The 23,151-nt window shown below is 44.4% G+C and overlaps 1 protein-coding gene across 2 annotated transcripts in view; it reads right to left on the bottom strand.

The window, feature by feature from the left end:
• Window positions 1–23,151, bottom strand: part of BMP5 (bone morphogenetic protein 5) — a 136,233-nt gene that overhangs the window by 48,157 nt on the left and 64,925 nt on the right. For both annotated transcript variants that reach the window (XM_015408299.1, XM_015408300.1), the window contains exon 3: window positions 21,561–21,709. In XM_015408299.1, the coding sequence (XP_015263785.1) occupies window positions 21,561–21,709 (149 nt within the window). The remainder of the gene's footprint in view (window positions 1–21,560; window positions 21,710–23,151) is intronic.

Consider the following 23,151-nt stretch of genomic DNA (forward strand, 5'->3'; position numbering starts at 1 on the left):
ATTTTGCTGCCCCAAGTGGGTAGTATGGGAGGACAGCCTCATGGTAACAGGTATGGTTCCCTCCACCCCTGACTTATGCTGATTTGGGGTTATGCAGTGGCAGCTAAGGTAGAAAAGCCCCTCCTCCTATGCCATGTCTTCTGGGTTCCAAGGGTCTGGAAAGTGGTTCTATAGCCAGTTACAGGTTTGCCAACTCTGGGTTGGGAAATATCTGTAGATTTGAGGGGTAGAGCCTGGGGAGGGCAGGGTTGGGGGTGCAGAGGGACCTCAGCAGGGTATAATTCCATACAGTCCATTGCCCAAAGCAACCTTTTTCTCCAGGAGAACTGACCTTGGAGATATCCAGATGCTGCCTGGAGGCTGGCAATACTAAGGGGAGGGCCAGACCTGTAGATTTGAAGGGTAGAGCCTGGGGAGAGCAGGGTTTGGGGTGCAGAGGGACCTCAGCAGGATATAATGCCATAGAGTCCATTGCCCAAAGCAGCCCTTTTCTCCAGGAGAACTGATCTTGGAGATCTCCAGGTGCTGCCTGGAGGCTGGCAACACTGAGGGCCAGACCTGTAGATTTGAGGGGTAGAGCCTCGGGAGGGCAGGGTTTGGGGTGCAGAGGGACTTCAGCAGGGTATTATGCCACAGCGTCTAGTGCCCAAAGCAGCCATTGTAATAGCTGGGGAATTTTCTGTAGGGGAAATGATGTGCTGTGGCTGGGGAACACGGTGATTTCTGGGAGATCTCCAGCCCCACAGGGAGATTGGCAACTCCACTGACTGTTTAAGGGAAGATTGGGATATGTATTTTGGCAACTCCAGTGACAGTTTAAAGGAAGATTGCGATATGTATTTTATGTCAGGACACATTCAAAGACTCCCAACAGCAACAGCAAACTGTTTAGAATGTTAGAGGCAAAGGCTAATCAGGCCGCATATGCAAATGACATCTGTGTTCCGACTGTGGCTATGGGGGGAAGAGGAACAACAAACTGTTTAGAATATTGGAGGCAAGACTCAAGCAACACAGCCAGTGGATAGGGACAGCTTCTGAGTGACAGATCAGGGAGCCAACTGATTTGGGAGCATGTGGAATGTTCAGGAGAGTCCACGACTAAAACAGAATTATTATATAGAGAGATAAACAGTGCAATATCTCCGTGCATTTCTTCCTATGTGTCATCAACAGAAGTTCAGAGCCACCACTTGCCCCTTCTTCCATCTTGTGGAGCGAGTATGTTGGGGTGGAAGCAATCTGTCATGGGCTGGAGGTGCCAGTCAAAGGGAGTCCAGAACAGGCCAAGGTCAGGAGCCAAGAAGACAGTGCAAAGTCCAAGAAGCCAAGCCGGGGGCAGGAGCCAGAAACACAGAGCCAAGTCCAAATCACTAACCAGAAATTTAGTCCAAAGCCAAGCCAGGAACACAGAGTTAAGTCCAAAGCCAGGGGGTCTGAAGGTCTAGGTGAAAAAGCTGAGCCAGAGTGGTTGCTAGCAACATGAAGCTGACTTGTTGCTGAGTACTGCCCAGAGTGTGGAGTTAAATGCTGCTACCAATTAGCCAGCTGCACGATTGGCCAGGCTCCTGTTTGAACTCTGGGCTGGCTGAGTGTCTCCCTTGTAGCCTGGCCTCTCTTTGTCTGGTTGCTAAGTTTTGCCCCAGTCACTCCCTTAAATGAGTCACACATGAGGGTGAGTCAGGAGGACTTTCAGCTTGCAGTTCTGTCTTCTTATCTGGGCCAGGTGTGAAGACTGCTGTTACAGGCACTTGCCAGCTATCCTCTACTGCTGCTTCAGAGGGGCCAGCTATGGTTTCTGCAGGCTCTGTCAGCTCATCCTCATCCATGTCCATGACACTTACAGGGCATATGAGAAAAGAATTACTGTTTTTCAGTGTGATTATACATCTACATACATTGGAGTGGATCTAGGGTCCTGAAGTTATGTTAGTGCTGGATAAGATAGCAGGCATTGTTGTGGCAAAGACAAAAGCATTGTTTGCACATCATGGTATTCCTAAAGAACTATTTTGTGAGCATGTTCCTTTTGCTAGATTAGTGATGAAACAATTTGCTACAGGGGCTACTTACACTATTACATGGCTACTCCCAGTCCAGCGGTCTGGCCAAATGTATGGTCCTGAAACCGGTTGCTCCCATCCCAGTATCTCCCTGCTAATAAATGGATGTTGTTTTGAACATCCCTGTCTCTGCTGTGTGAACCGAAGAGCAAGGAAGCTGAGTGAGTACCTTATTTATGACTTGCAAGTAAAAGGAAACATCACAAATGGGATCCACAGCCACCACATTTTATACTGCAGTCTATTAATTCGCCTCTCACCTCTTGTATCAGTATGAAAGTGATAATGCCTCCTAGATGCCCACAAATACTTTCAGCCATCAAAAGCATAGAATACAAACAGCAAGGGACCTCAGTAGAGTATTGCAAAGATATATGCAGACATTAGAAAAAGAGAGCAAAAAAAGCCACATGATACTTTCTTAATTTACCGTAGCCCTGGGGAAACTGTAAATTTTATGTTGACAGCTTCCTTATGTGTTATGTTGCTCTTTAGACCTGTGATTCAATATAAAATGTGGTTTTAGCAGAAAAAAATTCAGCTACATTTCAAACAAAAATAATGCATGTGATACCTAATATTATTTTCAAGAAAAAAATGGATTCCAATACCATGTGGCCTTTTGTACTTTTTAAGCATTGGGGGGGGGGGGATGAACTATAGCTACCAGACCTTTTCCCATAGTTGTTTTCAATATACTATTATTTTTTTACCAGCTATTTTTCCCCACTGCTAGTATAACAAAGGATTTACAGTAAATAGCCACAATCCCAAAGGAAACCCATGAGGAATTTGTTTAAAGAGGAATATATGAGAGTTACTAGGTACTGCAGATCAGCCATCAGAGAAACCAAAGCTCAGTATGAGTTAGGTCTGGCCAGGGGGGCTTGCTACAATAAGAAAAACTTCTACAGATACGTGAGAAGCAAACACAAGGTAAAAGAGGCAACTGGACTGCTTTTGGGAGTAGAAGGAGAAACTCTGGTGGAGGACAGAGAAAAAGCAGACAGGCTTAATGACTTTTTTTGCTTCTGTTTTCTCCCTGAAGAACTCAAGCCCATCTAGAGATGGTAGAGGACATGATAGGACACCTGAGTGTCCAGTTGACGTTGACAGGGAGGTTATGGAGAGGCACCTGGCTGCACTGGATAAATACAAATCCCCTGGGCCAGATGGTGTGCACCCAAGAGTGTTCAAAGAACTTTCTAATGAACTTGCAGAGCCTCTGTCCACCATCTTCAAGGCCTCCTGGAGGACTGGGGATGTGCCACAAGATTGGAGAAGAGCAAATGTTATCCCAATCTTTAAGAAAGGGATGACCTGGGAAACTACAAGTCGGTCAGTCTGACTTCTGTTGCTGGGATGATATTAGAGCAGATTTTAAAGGAATCAATCCATAGGCATCTGAAGGACCTCTTAGTGATCCGGGGAAGTCAGCATGGTTTTGTCCCCAACAGATCTTGTTAGAACAACCTGATTTTCCTGGTTCTGGTTTCTGGGATCGATGAAAGCAGGTGTGAGTGGAGAGTCTCTGCTCGCTTGTGCTGTTCCCATAGCCAACTAGGGCAATTCTCAACCCCAATTCAGGTGCTCCCCCATAGGGAGAGCCCTGGCAGGGAGCTTGTTCTGAAAACGGGTGTGAACGGCGGTTCCCTCGGCACTTTTGGAACTGCTCCGAAGCAGGAGGCTATCAAGGATGCCCAACATGAATCACCGGGCTCAAGCTGAACCCAGAGGAGCTGACAGAGTCTGATAACAACAACCTTAATATAAAGATCAACTAAGTTAAGTAACCAATTTTTGATAATGCATTTTAATTCCTTTCTTGGAGGTTAAGAATAAACCTTGGGTTTGTAAAAAGAGGAACTGCCCTGAGCTGCTCTAGTGAATGAGCAAGTAACAGGAGAGATCCCTTTAAGGCAGCCAGGAAGGGACGCTCGAATAGATATTGAGACATTGTGAAAAACAACAGTGACTAAGAGCAATGGAAAGGGGCAGGAAAACCACCAAAATGGGACATATTCTAACCTATATTTTCATCTTTGTTACTTTTTCCTTCTTGCCTGGAACACTGGCTTAATATTGGTGACTGCAAAATCCCTTTCACTGTTGGGGCATGCTGGTGGAGACGGAGGTGCAGTGACTTGGGACAGCAAGCGAGGAGAGGGAGCGTGGCACAGTCAGTGAGAGAAGAGGAAAGACACAATGTGACATGGAGTGATTGGAGGAGAGGAAGAGAGACATGACAGACTACTGAAGGAGAGTATCAGCGGGCAGGAGCAGAAGGGATTACAGGACAGTGCTTAAAGCCACAGTAAAACTATGGAAAAATGGATTTGTTGGAACAAATGTTGATGGAAGAATCTCCATGTCTAAAATATCATTTATCATGGTTGTTGAGATCCAGGCCATGTCTAGACAGTTTAGATGGTTTCTGAGGGACAAAAAGCTAAAAACCGTGGATGAAGTTGCCACTTTACTAGGGGTCTTGGGGGAAATCAATATTGCCACCCCCATTAAGAAAACTAAAGTTTGGGGTACCTCAGATAAAATGGAGCCATCTAAAACCAACCCTGCGAGGTGGACCACTCCCACACCATATAAGAAAAAAGCAATAGTATGTTACAACTGCCAGGAAGAGGGGCACATAAAAGCACAGTGCCCAAAACTTGACAAAGTAAAAACCCAAACTTCAGCCAAAACAGTTAAAATTATAAAAAGGAAAGAAACAGACACAGAAATCCCAGCAGTCTCTGTTAGGGTTACCATTCCTCAGGTGGTGGCCGGGGCTCTAGGAAAAAAGCCCACAGAAAAAAACCCATGGTCATAAATGCTCACAGGAAAAAAGCCCACATGGAAATAAGCGCACACAGAAAAAAAGCCCACACACAAAAATGCCATGTAAAGCACTGTAGATATTTATAATGGTGGATAACCATTCATCTCCATTTATGAGAATGAACAAGTATTACCTATATTCACATGCAACAATTTGTGTTGTGATTTTATCAAGTATAATTAAATAATAATTTTGCTATGTTATTAGGTGACCTGCCTGTGCATTAGCCAGTGTTAGTTTGTGGCAAGCGGGGTCCCTCTGCAGTCCATCATATAGAGACCACACACTAGTGTTCCCTCTAAGCTGAGTTAGTTTGAACTAGCTAGCTCACAGTTTTTTAGCCTCCAGCTAACAGATTTTTGTCTTAGCTCAGGAAGAATGGCTCCAGAGCAAACTGACTTATGCAGTAGCCAAATTGCTCACTCACAACTTTAAATCCCAGTAGCTCACAATGTAGAAATGTGTATACTAGACAGTCTATACATAATTTAATTTAACACCTTTCTATCTTTACTTTAGAAATTACTTCATCCCAACATTACAAAGGTTGACGAATGGTAAATTAATACATTTAAAGTATCTAATTTTATTTAAAATATTTTTATACAGAGTTTAATTTCTGTTGCTATTGTTTTTCCTTCTTAATAAAGTTTGTTCATAACAAAATGGTCAGTTTTATTTCCTGTATTTTCCCTTCCAAGTCTTTACACTCAAGAGCATTAAAGCCCTTTTCATAAGGCCACTTTTGTATAGTAATGAAGTAATTTACTAATAACATAGCAAAATTATTATTTAACTAGGAATAAGGCCTGTTGTGGAAATAAATACGAGCTCTAGAAAGAGGCTCTGGGCGGGTGCCCTGGCCATGGGCACTCAGCATCAATTTGCTGTGGCGACCTCAGGAGGGTATAATGACACAGGGCTTACTGTTTTCTTCAAGGGAAACTATCTATGCCATCTGAAGAGCAGTTGTAATTCTGAGTGATCTCCAGCCCTCCCCTGGAGATTGGCAACAATGGTTCCCAATGAAGAAATGGCTGTTTTTGAGGGGAGAGTAACTGCTTTGGAGGGTGGGCTGCTTTGGAGGGTGGGCTCTATGGCATTCTATTCAGCTGAGGCCTCTCCCCTCCACAAACTATGGCTTCTGTAGACTCCATCACAAAATATCCAGGAGTTTCCCAACCTGGAGCTGGCAACCCTAGTCAGGACTGGCCCCAATGAGTTCCTCACAAACGCCTGGAAAGGGTTTCCTTCCTTTGTCTTTTTACTGACAGAACCAAGCTTGGTTGCCTAGCAACAGCCACTGAGGGATAAATTAGTCCCACAGGAGCGGACCCAGCACCCAGCCAATGGCACGTGAGTACTCATGAGTGGCGGTTGAATGGCTAATGGAGTGCATAGCCAATGGGAGAGCTGGAAATGGCCAACGTGTAAGACAATTATATATATATTGGATTACACTTGATAAAATCACAACACAAATTGTTGCATGTGAATACAGGTGATACCTGTTCATTCTTATAAATGGAGATGAATGGTTATCCACAATTATAAATATCTATGACATTTTACATGGTATTTTCCCATGTGGGCTTCTTTCCATGTGGGCTTTTTTCTGTGTGGGCTTATTTCCATGTGGGCATTTTTTGGTGTGGCCATTTTTCCATGTGGGCTTTTTTTCCTGTGAGCATGGGGTTTTTTCTGTGGGCTTTTTTCCGGTCACCGGTGGCAGGGGATCTCCCACATTTTTGGGTTTCTGCTCACCATCAGCCAGCTGGCCAGTGGGAGGAAATTCCCCATACCCACCCCAAACAGCAACGTCATGTGTGACACACTGGCATCACCTGGAGGTGATGGGGCAGTGATGTTCTGGTTTTGGGGCAAAACTCTATGGTTTGAGGGCAATTTTTCCATAGAGTTTTGCCCAAAAACCAGAGCATCACCCCTGATGTCACTAGCATGCCTACATCACTTCTGGGTGACATATGCACATTGTGCAATGTCCCCAACCACTCCAGGAATGCTCCCTTATCCCCCCACTGGCACAATGATCAGACCTGGCAACCCTAGTCCCTGTGCCAGCAGTAGAAATGCAAGCAGACAGTCCAGCTAGAGTGCTACAAATCTGAAAAGTGCAGGAGGATAGAGATAGGAATTATCTAGAAACTGTAGATTTTAATGATGAAGAAATAGTGGGCTAGAGAGAGACTAGGGCAGAATTGACTTTAATAAAACCCCATTTAGTACTAAAAGATCAGTATCTGATTGGAAACACCTAAAGAATTAAGGGTATCCCTTAATTCTGTGGCTCAGAATTTGAAGTAGATATTGCATTCTATATATATAAAAGAAAGTCCCCTCACCATAAAATCAATGTCCAGGCCAAACCCCTGGAGCTAGAAACATGAAATTCAGGGAGAGCACTCCTACCATGACGTAGATGCTCACTAAGAAGGGATTTTTAGAAATTCTATCCTTGAGGGAGTCAAAAGGAGTAAAATTTGCTTCCCCCATTGCTTCCTATGTGGCTGCCAGGCTGCTGCTTCCTTGCTCTCTGATTGGTCAGCTCCAGAGCTCAGTGTTCTGAGGTAAAAAAAAACAGTAACAGGAGACTGCAGAGAGCTAACAACAGTTGAGGAAATCAGGAATGGCCAACCACCTGTGATGTGCAGCAATGCTGCTGGCTCAGCCTCCCCCATGGCTTCAAACACACTCCCTCCACCTCCTACACCTGAGAGGCAATTATCTGTCAGGTGCAGCAGTGGGTGCAGGGTGCTTAAAACCATCATGGAGCTGACCCCAGCAGTAACACCTTAGTGATCCTGCCGGCTCAGCCTCCCCAATGGCTTGTAATACCCCTCCCCCTTCTACACTGGACAAGCAGCTGCCTGTCAGGTGTAGGAGAGGGGGTGGGATGTTTACAGCCATCAGGGAGGCTTGCTCAGCAGGATTGCTTTAGCCCTGCTGCTGACCCAGCCTCCCTGATGCCTTTAAACACAATCCCCCCCAACACCAGACAGGCGGGGGTCTGTCAGGTGTAAGAACAAGGTACTTTAATCCATCAGGGAGGCCATCCAAGCAGAAACACCTTAGCAATGCTGCTGGGCCAGCCTCCCTAAAGGCTTTAGACACACTCCCACTCACCCCTCTGCCAACTGACAGGCGACCATCTGTCAGGTGCAGGAGCAGGGGCAGAGCATTGAAAGCCATCAGGGAAGCTGCCCAAGCATCATTGCCTTTGCAATCCTGCTGATGCAGCCTCCCCAATGCCTTCAGACATGCTACCCCTCCTACACCTGACAGACAACTGCCTGTCAAGAGTTGGAAGGGGCGCATAGTCCTTAAAGCCATCAGGGAGGCTTGCTCAGCAGGATTGCCTTAGCACTGCTGCTGGCCCAGCTTCCCCAATTCCATTAAACACAATCCCCCCCTTATACTGAAAAGGGAGGTGTTTGTCAGATGTAGTTGCCGGGTCAGGGTACTTTAATCCATCAGGGAGGCTGCCCCAGCAGGATCACTTATGACCATCAACAAGTCCCAAGACTTAATAGATGACCAGAGTTCCCTCTAAGCTGAGTTAGTGTGAGCTAGCTCAGTTTTTAAATCTCTAGCTCACAGATTTTTGTCTTAGCTCAGATAAAAGTAATTTATGCAGTAGCCAAATCACTTGCTCACAACTTTAATGCCAAAGTAGAATTTTTGCTCACAAGACTCCACAGCATAGAGGAAGCATTTTAGACAGCTCACGAAGCAGCCTGGTAATCCTAGCACCTGAGGGCAGAACCACCAATGTGGTCTACAGAGAGGTCCTTCAGTAGAGGGGGGGAAAGAATGTAGGTCTCACTTAATTTTTTACACTACAGTCTTCTCCATTACAATTCCTACAACAAATGTTACATTTCAAACTTCACATCATCAGTATTATACCTGGATTTACGGAACTTAAATACCATAGCAAAGCATGGGTATCAGGCTAGTGAATTATAAAAACGCCCAAGGAAAATGGATAATGGGAATGTGGAGAGATTTAGATGAATCCATTTTACTGGGGAATGATTTGGCCTCACAACTAAAGACTGATAAAGAAATACAAGTAAATGTAGTTACCAGGAGTTGGCTTCAGACAAGCAGACATTGCTAGCAGAGCAGTCAGCAAAACAGCAGACAGAACTAGATGATTCTAGTTCTAATGAATCAGAACCCTGTTGCAAGGAGTACAAGCAGCAGTTTTCTTGCTGAACAGAAGCAGGATCAAAGCTTAAGAGAGCTATGGCAGAAAGCAGAGACTACAACTCGAGATGCAACAGTAGAAAATCCTTGCCCATTTAAAGTTCAAGATCAAAGGCTCTACAGAATGTCTACGAGGAGAACCTGTTCCATAGTCTCGGAGAAGAGGAAACAGCTTTTGGTACCCAGAAAGTAAAGGCAAATGCTCCAATTTGCTCATGAGACACCAATGTCAGGGCACCTTGGCATAAACAAAACTAGAGACTGGATGCAAGAAAGATTCTACTGGCCAAATATGGGAAAGAACATCAGAGCCTTCTGTAAATATTGCAAAGCATGCCAATTGGTATGCAAAGCCCAGGACAAAACTAAGGGGCTTTTGCAACCAATACCTCTTGTAATGGAACCCTTTGCGAAAATCAGAGTGGGCATTGTGGGCCCAGACTCGAGAGCAACCATACGAGGGAACATGACTATCATGGACTTTGCTACGAAGTTCCCAGAAGTGATACTACTGAGGGAAATTGAGGTAAAAACTGTTGCTGAAGCCTTACTAACTGTGTTTTGCCAGACTAGGCCTTCCTATGGAGATGGTCACTGATTTGGGAACCACCTTCATGTTGTGGGTATGTGGCATCAAATACTTTACCACAACAATGCACCACCCACAAGCAAACAGCCTTAATGAGTGGTTCAATGGTACTTTAAACCATATGCTGAAGATGTATGCAGTCAAGCCTCCAAATGACTGGGATCAGCATCTTCAACATCTACTCTTCAGCTACAGAGAAGTGCCACAAGAGAGTTCCAGGCTCAGTCCCTTTGAGATACTATTTGGATGTCAGGTGAGAGGGCCAATGGACCTCCTGAAGGAGGTGTGGATGAGATGAGAGAATATCGAGAGCCAAGATGTCATCACCTACCTACAAGAGCTCCAAGAGAACCTACAGGAACTGAAAGCGGCAGCTGCAGACAACATGCTACCACACAGAGTAACTGGTCCTAATTCCATCAGTATAGAAAAGGAGGTTAAAGAAATGTTAGACCTTGGACTTATTGTACTGTCAGAAAGTCCTTGGGCTTCCCTTGTCAGTCTCAAAACTGGACAACACCTTAAGAGTCTGTGTGGACTACAGAAGGTTGAACAAGGTTACAGAACCTGGTGGGTAACCTATGCCAAAGTTGGACAAAATAAGAGAAAACAATTGGTTCTCCATGTTTTCCACTTTGGATTTGATATAGTACATATTTAAGGTAAGAAGAATGTCATAGCAGATGCAGTCTCCAACAACACATAAAGGTGGAAGGTTTATTCACATTCTCACACGGTGTATATCTAATATTTTATGTTCATTGTTGTAAATATAAGTGTAATGTTAACGAGTATAAAAATTTGGTATTGTAAACATTAAGGTAAGGTGTACCCACATGATTCCCCATTGCTCAGGTGAGGTTTGTAGAAACCTCCCCTTATGCAATGATCTCAATGGTTTTAAAATGCTGCTTGTTTCAGAGAAGCTGGAAGAGTAGGAGTTAATCTTCCCTGGAGTGGAGAGCTTATTTGATAGGCTGCACTACACATTCTCTGATTGGCCAGCATCAGCTGAGAGAAAGTATAACAGCAGCTGTTCTGGACCTGCTGCTGGACCTCCTGATGGAATCTGGTATTTTTGACCACTGTGTGACAGAGTGTTGGACTAGATGGGCCATTGGTCTGATCCAACATTGGCTTAGTTTTATGTTCTTATGTTCTTAAAAGTGTTCAGTTGTCAGTCGTCAGAGAGATGTCTTTAGGGTTTTGTCTATAACAGTAGTCAGTGTTCTGAAAGAGTTGATCAGAAAGATTCTTCTACAGAGAGAAAAGATGAGACTCCTTTGCCCTAACAGTATTAGAACTACTCTGAGGGAGAATTGAGATTCTAGGTCCACAAAGCTACAAACTGCTTTTACCTGAACAAAAGTACTGGAAGACAGATTACGCAAAGGTGACTGGGAAGTTAGGCTGAAATTCTCTATCAAGCCAAGCAGAAAAGGGTTATTGCTTCTTAGGGAAAAGAAGAATAATTCCTGCCAGTAAAAAGGGTCATGCTCTGAGGAGAACCCAAGATCTGTAGTAGAGGGAATAAGCTGTAGACACCTCAGGAGTTACTAGAAAGCTGTAATTTCTGAAGGGAAAAAACAGATTTCAAAGGGAGAAATCTAGAAACTCTAATAAAGAGCTATTCTCCAGGAAGCTTTATTAAGAAGCTGTGTTTTTATGATAATATACTAAGCCAGCTATCTCTCACTGAAAAGAACTAGAAAATTCTGCCTGTTAAATAAAATCTTTATTATATTCTGAAAGTAACTCTGCATCAAGTGTCATTTCAGAAGGGTTTAATAATAAGACAAAGCTCCTGAATAATCTTTCAAATTTCAGTTCTGGGTCTCTAGCCTAAACAATTATCTGTGCCAGGGTGGGACAGTTTAGGTTATTAAGACAAAGAAGACATACACTCTACCTAAGAGTGACTCAGTGTCAGGCTCCCTATGCATTTTGCATTTTACAGCTCGCCTGCCATTGAGAGAGAAGGTTCCTCTCTCTCTCTTTGATGTGCTCGGGGCTTGTCACTTTAACAGTGCCAAATGTCCTGGCTTCTCAAATGAAGCTTATGAACACAGCTTATGAACACAAAACAGCTTTCAATACCCCGTTGGGACAGTTTGAATACCTGGTGATGCCATTTGGGTTAATGGGAGCTCCCGGGGTTTTTATGAATTTAATCAATGAAGTGTTGCACAAGCATTTATTGAAGGGGGCGCTAGTGTATCTAGATGATACCTTACTTTATTCAAAAGATAAAGACTCGCATGTAAAGTTGGTCAGGGAAGTGCTCCAAAACCTTTACAAGCACCGGCTCTTTATCAAGCTCTCCAAGTGTGAGTTTCATAGGGATGAACTGGATTTCCTAGGCTACTGGATTTCCGGGAAAAGACTGGGCATGGACCCCAATAAAGTGCAGGACGTGGTAGGGTGGGAGGCTCCTCGCACCCGGCGCCAACTCCAATAGTTTCTTGGATTTTTTAATTTCTACCGTGAATTCATCCAAAACTTTACCCAGGTCATCCTGCCCCTTACTGACTTGTTAAAACCAAAGGGGAAGGGTCCCGACAGTAAAAAGACAGGTACCAAACTGGACTGGACCCCAGAGTGCCAGCAGGCATTTGAAAAACTCAAAGAGTTGTTTACCTCTGAGCCCATTTTAAATCATCCTAATGAAAATAAACCTTTTGTAATCCAAATGGATGCTTCTGATGTGGCTATGGGAGAGGCGATTCTGCAACAAGGCGGGAAGCTCCAAGCCTGGCATATGTGTTCAAGAAGTTCTCCCCCATGGAGCGTAATTGGACTATTTGGGACAAGGAGGCAGTCACTATCAAACTGGCCCTTATGACCTGGAGGCTCTGGATGGAGGGGGCAAGGGTGCCATTTGAAGTATGGATGGACCACAAAAATTTGGAGGCCTGAATGCCAAGCAACTCCAATGGGTGGAGTTTTTCTCTAAATTTCAGTTCACCCTCCAGCACCTCCTCTGGAAATTGAACTCTCTGGGTGACGCACTGTCTCCCCTCCAGAGCCAGTTTGGTGTAGTGGTTAAGTGTGCGGACTCTAATCTGGAAGTACCAGGTTTGATTCCCCACTCCTCCACTTGCACCTGCTGATGTGACCTTGGGTCAGTCACAAGTTCTGGCACACCTGCCTTGAAAAAGAGCAGTTTGTGTCAGAGTTCTCTCAGCCCCACCCACCTCACAGGGTGTCTGTTGTGGGGAGGGGAAGGGAAAGGAGTTTGTAAGCCACTCTGAGACTCCAAGTGAAGGGCGGGGTATAAATCCAATCTCCTCCTCCTCCTCCTCCTGCAATGTGACAGCCAGCAAGAGGAAGTCATAGACTTGATGTTCATATCCACCCAGTTGGGGGGGACAGTGGTGACTCATAGCCAAGCGAAAGCAGAGGGGGACATGGAGGACTTTCATACTGACCCTTCAGCAGAGCAGAAGGGGGATGGTTGTTGGTATAGAGGGGGGAGGGTGTTCATACCCAGAGCCTTGAGAGGGGAAATCCTGATAATGGCACATGAAAATAAACTGGTGGGGCATTTTGGATACCTGAAAACCCTGCACCTCCTACAAATACAATTCTGGTGGCCGTGTATGAGGGTGGATGTTTCCCAATATGTGGGTTTCTGCCAGACTTCCCTAATGGGGAAACGGAGATCAGGCAAGCCCACTGGGACTTTAGAACCCCTTGAAACGCCAGAGATACCATGGACAGTGATTTCAATTGACTTTATAATGGACTTTCCACCCAGTAAGGGTAAAACAATTATTTGGGTGGTGGTCGACACATTCTCCAAGCAGGCACATTTTATTCCGTGCAAACAACAGCCCTCGGCTAAATCACTAGCCAAGCTTTTCATGCACCACATTGTGAGGCTCCATTCCTTTCCTCGCAAGATAATTTTGGACTGGGGTTCGCAGTTCCTCACTAAATTCTGGAAGGAGCTGCTGCAGGGTTTGGAGGTAGAACAAGGTCTAAACAGTTTCTATCATCCAGAGATGGACAGGCAAATGGAGAGGGTGAATCAAGTGGTTGAACAGTTCCTCCAGTGCTTCACCAATTACCAGCAGGACAACTGGGTCGACTTCCTCCCTTATGTGGAATACAGTTATAATAACTCAGTGCACAGTACCACTGGCCTCTCCCCCTTTAAGGCTGTGCATGGGTACAAAGGGCCCCCCCTCCCCACAGTAACTACCCAGGAACCCAAACTGGGAGATTTGCAATCATGATGGGGGGGACCTGAAGGAGCAATGGTCCACAATCCAAGAGACTCTGAGAAAGGCAAAAGAGGACTACAAAAAACCAAGAAGAAAAGGGAGAGCCTCTGAATGGGATTTGAAGCCTGGGGACTTTGTGTACCTTTTGACAAAGAGTCTGAAGGGGATCCAACCGGGGAGGAAATTGGGGTGGAAGTATATTGGCCCATTCAATGTGTTGAAGGCTTTGAACAAGGTGGCTGTGGAACCTGAGTTACCCAAGAATCTGAGGCATATTCACCCTGTGTTTCATTTTAGTCTATTAAAAAAAGATCCAGGCCCGAAAACAGATCAGCCAATATCATAATGCCCCTATATAAATCAATGGTGAGACGTCATTTGGAATACTGTGTGCAGTTCTGGTCAACACACCTTAAAAAGGATATCATAGCTTTGGAAAAAGTGCAGAAAAGGGCAACTCGAATGATAAAAGGGTTGGAACACTTTCCCTGTGAGGAAAGGTTAAAGCGCTTAGGGCTCTTTAACTTGAAGAAAAGACGACTGAGGGGTGACATGATTGAGGTTTATAAGATTATGCATGGGAAAGAGCAGGTAGAGAAAGAGGTACTTTTCTCCCTTTCTCACAATACAAGAACTCATGGGCACTCCATGAAATTGCTGAGTAGTTGGTTTAGAACCGATAAAAGGAAGTACTTCTTCACCCAAAGAGTGATTAACACATGGAATTCACTGCCACAGGAAGTGGTGGCGGCTACAAGCATGGACGGCTTCAAAAGAGAATTAGATAGGCATATGGAGCAGAGGTCTATCAGTGGCTATTAGCCACAAGGTATAGATAGGGGCTCTGGGGCAAGTGATGCTCTGTGTTCTTGGTGCTTGGGGGGGGCCAACAGTGGGAGGGCTTCTAACGTCCTGGCCCCACTGGTGGACCTCCTGATGGCACCTGGTATTTCTGGCCACTGTGTGATACAGAGTGTTGGACTAGATCGGCCTTTGGCCTGATCCAACATTGGCATCTCTTATGTTCTTATGTTCTTATGAACGAGTGGAGACCTCGTCCAGCTACTCCACCTCCTCTGATGATTGATGGTGAACCCCACCATAAAGTGGAAGAGATCCTTGCTGAGCTGATATGGAACAAACTGTACTATTTGATTAAATGGAAGGACTTTGATGAATCACATAATGAGTGGGTAAATATAAACATGTTAGAGCTCCCTCTAACTTGGGCATGCCATAACAAATATTCTCACAAACCGAAGGGATAGGTCTTGGGGGGCAGTATGTCAGGCTCCCTGTGCATTTTGCATTTTATAGCTTGCCTGCCATTGAGAGAGGAGGTTCCTCTCTCTCTCTTTGATGTTCTCAGGCTTGTCACCTTAGCGGTGCCAAATGTCCTGGCTTCTCAAATGTCTTTGATCCTGTTTTCCTTGCTATGTAGAGGCTACGTGCCTATGGGGGGGGGGAGCTGACTGTTAGTTCTGGCAAGCAAATGCCATGGGGTGATGCCTTACTTGAATCCACTATATCTGCAACCTTCGTGCATTCAACTTCAGTCCTAACAATAGATGTGTCCAGGATGGTATCTATCAACTGTCTCAATAAAGTTAGCTTCCTTCAAACTGACTGGTGTTGAGAACTGATTTAACCAAGATCCTGACAGTCACTGAGGGGAACTAAAGTTTTGGTGGGAAAATCTGCCTTGGGAGCAGAGAAGAGACAGGGGTCCATCATAACAGGTTACAGAAAGAGGTTTCTGGAGACAACAGGAAAAGAAGCCTTGACCTAGACTGACCAAGGTCAAAAGGAAGAAGACACAGGTTTGTTAAAACTGCCTTGCAAGGGGAAGGCGGGCTCTTTTTTCCTTGGGATGCTGAACTGAACAGATCTCTTGTCTGAGGATGAGAGCAGGAAGCCATTTTTGGACCATGTGGCTGGCTTAAAGAGCTGGGAGCAATTGTTAAGGTAATGGAAGATCTTTAAAGAACTAGGACACCTAAGACAAATAGCCTGTCTTAATTTAACGTCTAGTTAGGGCATGTTTCAGAGAGAGGGACTGAGTTTTACCAATTTCTTTTGTTCTTCCTTGCTTCAATCTGGCATGGTGCTAAAAATATGCTTGTAAAGATTGTCTTTTTAATAAATACTTTCAACTTTTGATTCTGGAAGTGGTTCTTTGAACAACATTAGGGTTGCCAGGCCCATCTTCATCCCTGGCAGGGGACTTGGGGGGGTGTTCCCAGAGGGGGCTGGCTCAAAGCCCCGCCCCCGTGGGGCACTGTCTCGCCAGCTGCATGTAGTTAAAGGGACCCCTTTAAGTGCCTGCGGCTGGAGGGGCCCCCTGCCTGATCGGGCACGTGAAGCCCTGTCTCACCGGCTGTGTGCACTTAAAGGGACCCCTTTAAGTGCCTGCAGCTGGAGGGGCCCGCCTGCCCGATCTCCAAGTGGCAATGTCACTCAGAGATCAGGCACGTGGCTCACAGCCGCCCCTCTCCCTCCTCTCTCTCAACATGTCAAGAGAGGAGGGAGAGGGGTGGCTGCCAGTGTTGGGGCTTGGGGGCGGGGCTTCCCCACTGGCCAGCTGGCCAGGCAGTGGATAGAACTTCCAAAGAAGTGGCTAACCCCCACCAAACTGGGGGGGTCTGGCAACCCTAAACTACATAGATGGGGCATGATGACATATGAGTTTTTGTCATATGAATTGTGACTGGATGCCAGTCACAGTTCTCTCAGAACTCTCTCAGCCCCACCTACCTCATGCCTGTTGTGGGGAGAGGAAGGGAAGGTGATTGTCACCTTCTTTGAGACTCCTTAAGGAAGAGAAAAGGATGGTATAAAAACCAACTCTTCTTCAACAAAAATGGAATGAGCTAAATGATGTTTTCTTCCTACCTTCCACAGTGCACTTGGTTGATTTATGCAGTCCAGCTGACTTCCATTACATACTCATGCTGAGAGAAACATGCTAAAGTCAGGGTAAGGCATGAGAGAGAGGAAAGGGGAGCTAAACCATATTCCATTTTTGTTGAAACAGAGACCCATCCCCCACACCATTTTCTTGTCATGTAATTGGGAAGACACTTAAATGAATATACGAACACGTCAAGCTGCCATATACTGAATCAGATCACTGGCCCATCAAAGTCAGCATTGTCTACTCAGACTGGCAGATGCTCTCCAGGGTCTCATGCTATCTTTTACAACACCTACTACCTGATCCTTTTAATTGAAGATGCAGGGGATTGAACCTGGGACTATCTGCATGCCAGGAATGTGCCCTACCACTGAACCACAAGCCCTCTCCACATGTGAATCACCCCACTTGGCCCTAAACCAAAAAGATTGCCTTTCTTCCTCACATTGTCTAGTACCATGGCCCAGATCCAAATAATCCATCCTGTCAGCTTTTAAATAAAATGTAGAATGTTGAGAAATCACAGAAGTGATTTATTATGCAGAGAGATCTGAGATCCAACCTCAGCTCAGAACTCTTGTATCTTGTCTAGTTTGGTTGTTGTATTAAAAGAGAAGCCTCTACCTCTTCACCCAGTCTACTCTGCTTCAAGCTGCCTGCCTGCCTTCCAGAGGATACAAGCAGTGTATTTCCTCTCTGTGTGTACCGCACAGCCTATCCTATCCTAGCCTTTCCTTCCAAGGGGGGAGGGCTTGCCCATCTTCTAGATAAGGGGTGACCAAACTGTGGCTCAGGAGCCACATGCAGCACTTTTTCACATACTGTGTGGCTTCTGGCAGGGTGGCTGAGGAAGCAAAGGGGAGGCATGCCACCCTGATTGGTCTTCCCTTCCCCAGCCAGTGTTCCCCTCTCTGGGAAGGCTTGAAGTGTGTGGGGGGAGCAGAGAAAGAAAACAACTTTAACTTTAAATGCGTTCTTGAAGCTCCCCCCCCCCCGCGGCCTGCATTTGTCCCTTTAAATCCCTTATCCAAGCCAAGCTGGCTGGTGTGGGGTGCTTGGAGGATGCATTTAAAGTTAAAGTTGTTTTCTTTCCACCTCACCCTTCCACCCTGCCCTATCTATTTGCTTTCTTTACACTTTCTTTCTTCCCACCTTTCTTTTGTTCTCTTTCTTTCTCCCCTCCCTCCCCATCTAAAGTTAAACATGTTCTCCAAGCCCTGGCACATCGGCAGGATGGCTTGCCTCAGAGAAGGCATTTGTCTCTTTAAATCCCTTGTCCAAGCAAAGCCAGAGAAACAGCGGGGGCTTGGAACACATTTAAAGTTAAAGGTGTTCTCCAAGCTCCCACCCTGCAGCCCTACCTGACAGTATGGAGAAGGCATTTGTCTCTTTAAATCCCTCTCCAAGCCAAGCTGGTTGGCATGGGTGTGTGTGGGGAGTGTTGGAGAAGACATTTAAAGTTAAAGTTACTTTCTTTCCCCCTCTCCCTCCCTCCATCCATCCCCATTGATTTCTTTCCACCTCTCTCTCTCTCTATTTCCCCTTTCTTCCTTCCTCCCTCCCCATCTATCTTCTTTCTTTCTTTCTCTTTCTTTCTTTCTTTCTTTCTTTCTTTCTTTCTTTCTTTCTTTTTTTCTTTCTTTCTCTTTCTTTCTTTCTCTCTCTCCCTCCCCCTTCCCTCTCTCATCTATTTGCTTTGTTTCTTTCTCTCTCTTCCTCCCCCCTCCCCCATCTATTTGGTTTCTTTGTTTCTCTCTCTCTTTCTCTCTGACTTTCCCCCTCCCTTCCTCCCTCCTCCATCTATTTGCTTTCTTTCCACCTTTCATTTACTCTTCCTTCCTTCCTTCCTTCCTTCCTTCCCCCTCCCTCCCCTCATCTATTTGCTTTCTTTGTTTCTCTCTCTCTTTCTCTTTCCACTTCTTTCATTCTTTCTTTCCACCTCTCTCTCTTTCTCTCAGACAAATAAATATCATTAGCAAACAAATAAATATCATTGGACAAATAAATATCATGATCAATATCTGTTTTTACCCACTTTGTTTTTATTTTTGGCAGTCTTATTTAATGTTAATAAAAAGTAGATTTGCATATTTTCCAATAAAAATGTGTGTGTAATATTTGTTCATATCTTGTGGCTCTCAGACATCTGACATTTATTCTATGTGTCTCTTACCTTAAGCAAGTTTGGCCACCCATGGTCTAGATCATGGTTTTAAGATCTGTATTTATGTGAATGGAAGTGTGCCACAAGAGTTAAACATAGCACTATTTGATTTCAGAGAAAGGAATGTCTCAAATATGCAAGGATTAGTCAAAAGGAAGCTGAAGGGAGTGGGAAGCAAAGATTGCCAAAACCTTACAGGATGCTTGGAAACAATTTAAATCTACAGTAATCCATTAGTTTAGATAGAATGTGTACTGCAGATTAGGAATGATGCCATCAAATCTAAGAGAGCCTATTTCTAAAAACACAAAGACAAACAATAAGTATCTTTAAATACATTATAAGTAGGTAATTAGTCAGGAAGGTGATGGAGAAGTATCACAATTAATAAAAAGTGGAAATGATGCATACAGAAATGCATACCAGGATGCATCTGTTCATGCCTGTTCTATTCTGTTCCATTAACTCATTCTTTCCCTGCCCTTTCCACTGCCCCTACCTTGTCATTGAACAGTGAAAAGCACCAGGATGATGTCATTTTTAAAGACTACTAATTGTAGTCAATAAGATTTGCAATCGTTCCAACATTACTGAAAATGGGGAGGGGTTAGTTATTACATTAATATGAGTGAATATCCCAAGTGTACAATAAAGAGTACATTCTACATAGCAAAATAAATAGATACATTTCAACACATTTTAATTATCATTTTGAATTAATTAGTACCAAATGTATCACACCAGAAGGTGTGTGGGGGGGTCAACAACAAAAACATCTCAGTAGAATCCAGTTCTGTGTTTAGATGTGCAAGAACTACCTCCTCAAACACTTAAAAATCTGCTTAAAGTTTAAAATATCAAATCTAGGTAACCACAAAGAACTGAAGAACTGGCAAATAGTTTGAAAATTTATCTTTCCAGGATTCTATAAACCCAGGAGCTTGACCAGGCTAATCACCCCTCTCCTTTCCCATTGACTCTGAGCTGCTCTCTCTATTCTGTGCAACAGATGGGAGGTTTGTGCATGACTAACATATCTCTTTCTACAGTTCCCCTTCTGCATTATGAAATTCATTCTACTCTTTCTTCCAGAACAATCTAAATCAGGGATTCTGTAACAGGCAGCCCCTAGAAAAAAGTCTGGCCTTTTAGTAGTAGTTATGATCTACAGCAGGGGTGGCCAAACTTGCTTAAGGTAAGAGCCACAAAATAAACATCAGATGTCTTTTCCACATGATATGAACAAATATTACGCACACCTTTTTATTGGAAAATATGCAAATTTGCTTTTTATTAACATTAAATGTGCCTGCCAAAAATAAAAACAAAAGGGGTAAAAACATACATTGATAATGATATTTATTTGTCCAATGATATTTATTTGTTTGCTAATGATATTTATTTGTCTGAGAGAAGGAGAGGTGGAAAGAAAGAATGAAATAAGTGGAAAGAGAGAGAGAAACAAAGAAAGCCAATAGATGAGGGGAGGGAGGGGGAAGGAAGAAAGGAAGGAAGAGAGAGAGAGTGAAAGGAAGGAAGAAAAGAAGGAAGAAAGAGTAAAAGAAAGGTGGAAAGAAAGTAAATAGACAGGGGAGGGAGGAAGAAAGAGAAAAAGAAACAAAGCAAATAGATGAGGGAGAAGAGGGAGAGGGGAGGGTGAGAGAGAGAGAGAGAGAAGGGAGGGAGATGGGGAGGAAGGAAGGAAGGGGGGAGAGAGAGACAGGTGGAAAGAAATCAAAGAAATGGGGGAGGGAGGGAGAGGTGGAAATAAAGCAACTTCAACTTTAAATGTGTTCTCCAGCACCCCCACACACACACCCATGCCATGCCTTCTCCATACTGTCAGGTAGGGCTGCAGGGTGGGGGCTTAGAGAACACCTTTAACTTTAAATGTGTTGTCCAAGCCCCCACTATTTCTCTGGCTTGGCTTGGACAAGGGATTTATAGAGACAAATGCCTTCTCTGAGGCAAGCCAGCCTGCTGGTGTGCCAGGGCTTGGAGAACATGTTTAACTTTAGATGGGGGGGGGAGGGGAGAAAGAAAGAGAACAAAAGAAAGGTGGGATGAAATAAAGAAAGCAAATAGATAGGGCAGGGAGGAAGGGAGAGGTGGAAAGAAAACAACTTTAACTTTAAATGCACCCTCCAAGCCCCCCACACCAGCCAGCTTGGCTTGGATAAGGGATTTAAAGAGACAAATGCCTTTCCAAGGCAGCTGGAGTGGGTATTTTGCGAATGCATTTAAAGTTGTTTTCTTTCTCTGCTCCCTTCCATCTTGAGCCTACCCAGGGAGGGAAATACTGTCAGAGGGAGGGAAGACTGACTGGGGAGGCATGCCTCCCCTTTGCTTCCCCAACCACTTTGCTGGGAGCCACACAATATGTGTGAAAGAGCCGTATGCCTCCTGAGCCACAGTTTGGCTACCCCTGATCGACAGGGACCATTGCAGGATGGATATAACATGCAAACTGGTCTGGAGACTTTAAAACAGTAGCCAAAGGTTAATTTTAAAACGTGATATAAAACTGTAGCTTACCATCTGCTATTTCTGCACAGAGCTGCAGTCCTAAATTATTCTGTGGATTAATCACCCAGTGATTGCTGGTCACGGTGATGTCAAATACAAGCCAGCCAACATCAAATGCTTGAGTCTTTCTTGTATCTAATAGGAACAAGTCTGCATCCCTAGTTTAAAAAGTAAAGAAAATAGTTAGGAAGTTAATATTTCTTGGGTTCTGCTTTGTTTGTGCCAGTGAGGAGCTAGAAAAGGATTTGTTTGGACTTAATTGAAATAGACATAAATAATGGGCATAATAACTTATATTTCATTTGAAAACTAACAGTATAATCCTAAAGAGAATTAAGGTAAAGGTTTCCCTTGCTCGAAAGCCGGTTGGATCCGACTCTAGGGTTGTGGTGCTCATCTCCGTTTCAAAGCCGAAGAGTCAGCACTGTCCGAAGACGTTTCCGTGGTCATGTGGCCGGCATGACTAAACACCAAGGCGATGGAACGCTGTTACCTTCCCACCGAAGTGGTACCTATTTATCTACTTGCAATTTCTTGCTTTCAAACTGCTAGGTTGGCAGGAGCTGGAACTAGAGATGAGAGCTCACTCCGTCACGTGGCACACTCGGGTCTCGAACTGCTGAACTACCAACCTTCCACAGCCTGCAGTTCAGCGTCTTAACCACTTGAGTCACCGCAGCTCCTCTTCTAAATCCACTGAAGTCAATAGCCTTAGGAGGCTGTAACTCTCCTAAGGATTGCACTGTAAGTCTGTGATGATCCACAAAAAGAGTTCTTCAATTTAATTTTGAAAAGGACTTCTGCACTGGCTTCAGTGGATCATTACCACATTTAACTTTCCTATAAGGGTAAGCAGAAACTTATGTGGGCTGCTGACATTGGCAGACAATGTGAAGGAAAAGAGCAAAGAGAGCCAGAGATGCAAGTCAACAGCTCAACATCTGAAAAAGCCCCACCCCCATTACAAACAGGCAACATGGGAGGGGGATTCTCCAAGGTTCCCCATAGTGATCGAAAAGAACAGTGGCTCCAGCAGGGCAAGAACAGCACCCTTTGTCCCCCTTTCTATTTCTAATGCATTAAATACTGAAGAATGTCATTTCTCCAGTACAGGCAAATGCTTTCATGTTTCCAAAACCCAGACTCTTCTATTGCAACAGGCAATGTTCATAAGTTTCTTCAGTGTAACAAATGGATCCAACAAGCTTTTCTCCTGGTAAAAAAGGAAGGAGGTTGTCCTCTTTAACTACCAAAAAGGCTATGCTGGGGATCATGAAACATGCATGGATAAAAGGAATGTAAGACAGGGACTGTAGTCAGGAGTAGAATTATATGAGATTGATTGAATAACCTGGCTGGATCTAACCCAATGTATACTATCCTATATTTTTACTGTAAATTGCTTTGGGAGCCAGTCTTGCAGAAAAGTGGGCTACACATACAATAATAAATGAACCATTTAACCATTCAGTTCTGTGAGTGAAAAAATGTTCCATACATGTATTAGAAAATTCTCACGCGCATGCACAAGGCTTCCTTTTCATAAGCTAAAAGACAAAGAAAACCCCACATGCATGGGTCGAATCATACCTATGGCATT

The sequence above is a fragment of the Gekko japonicus genome, unplaced genomic scaffold (assembly GCF_001447785.1).
Source record: "Gekko japonicus isolate JY-2015 unplaced genomic scaffold, Gekko_japonicus_V1.1 scaffold383, whole genome shotgun sequence".
Taxonomy (NCBI): Eukaryota; Metazoa; Chordata; class Lepidosauria; order Squamata; family Gekkonidae; genus Gekko; species Gekko japonicus.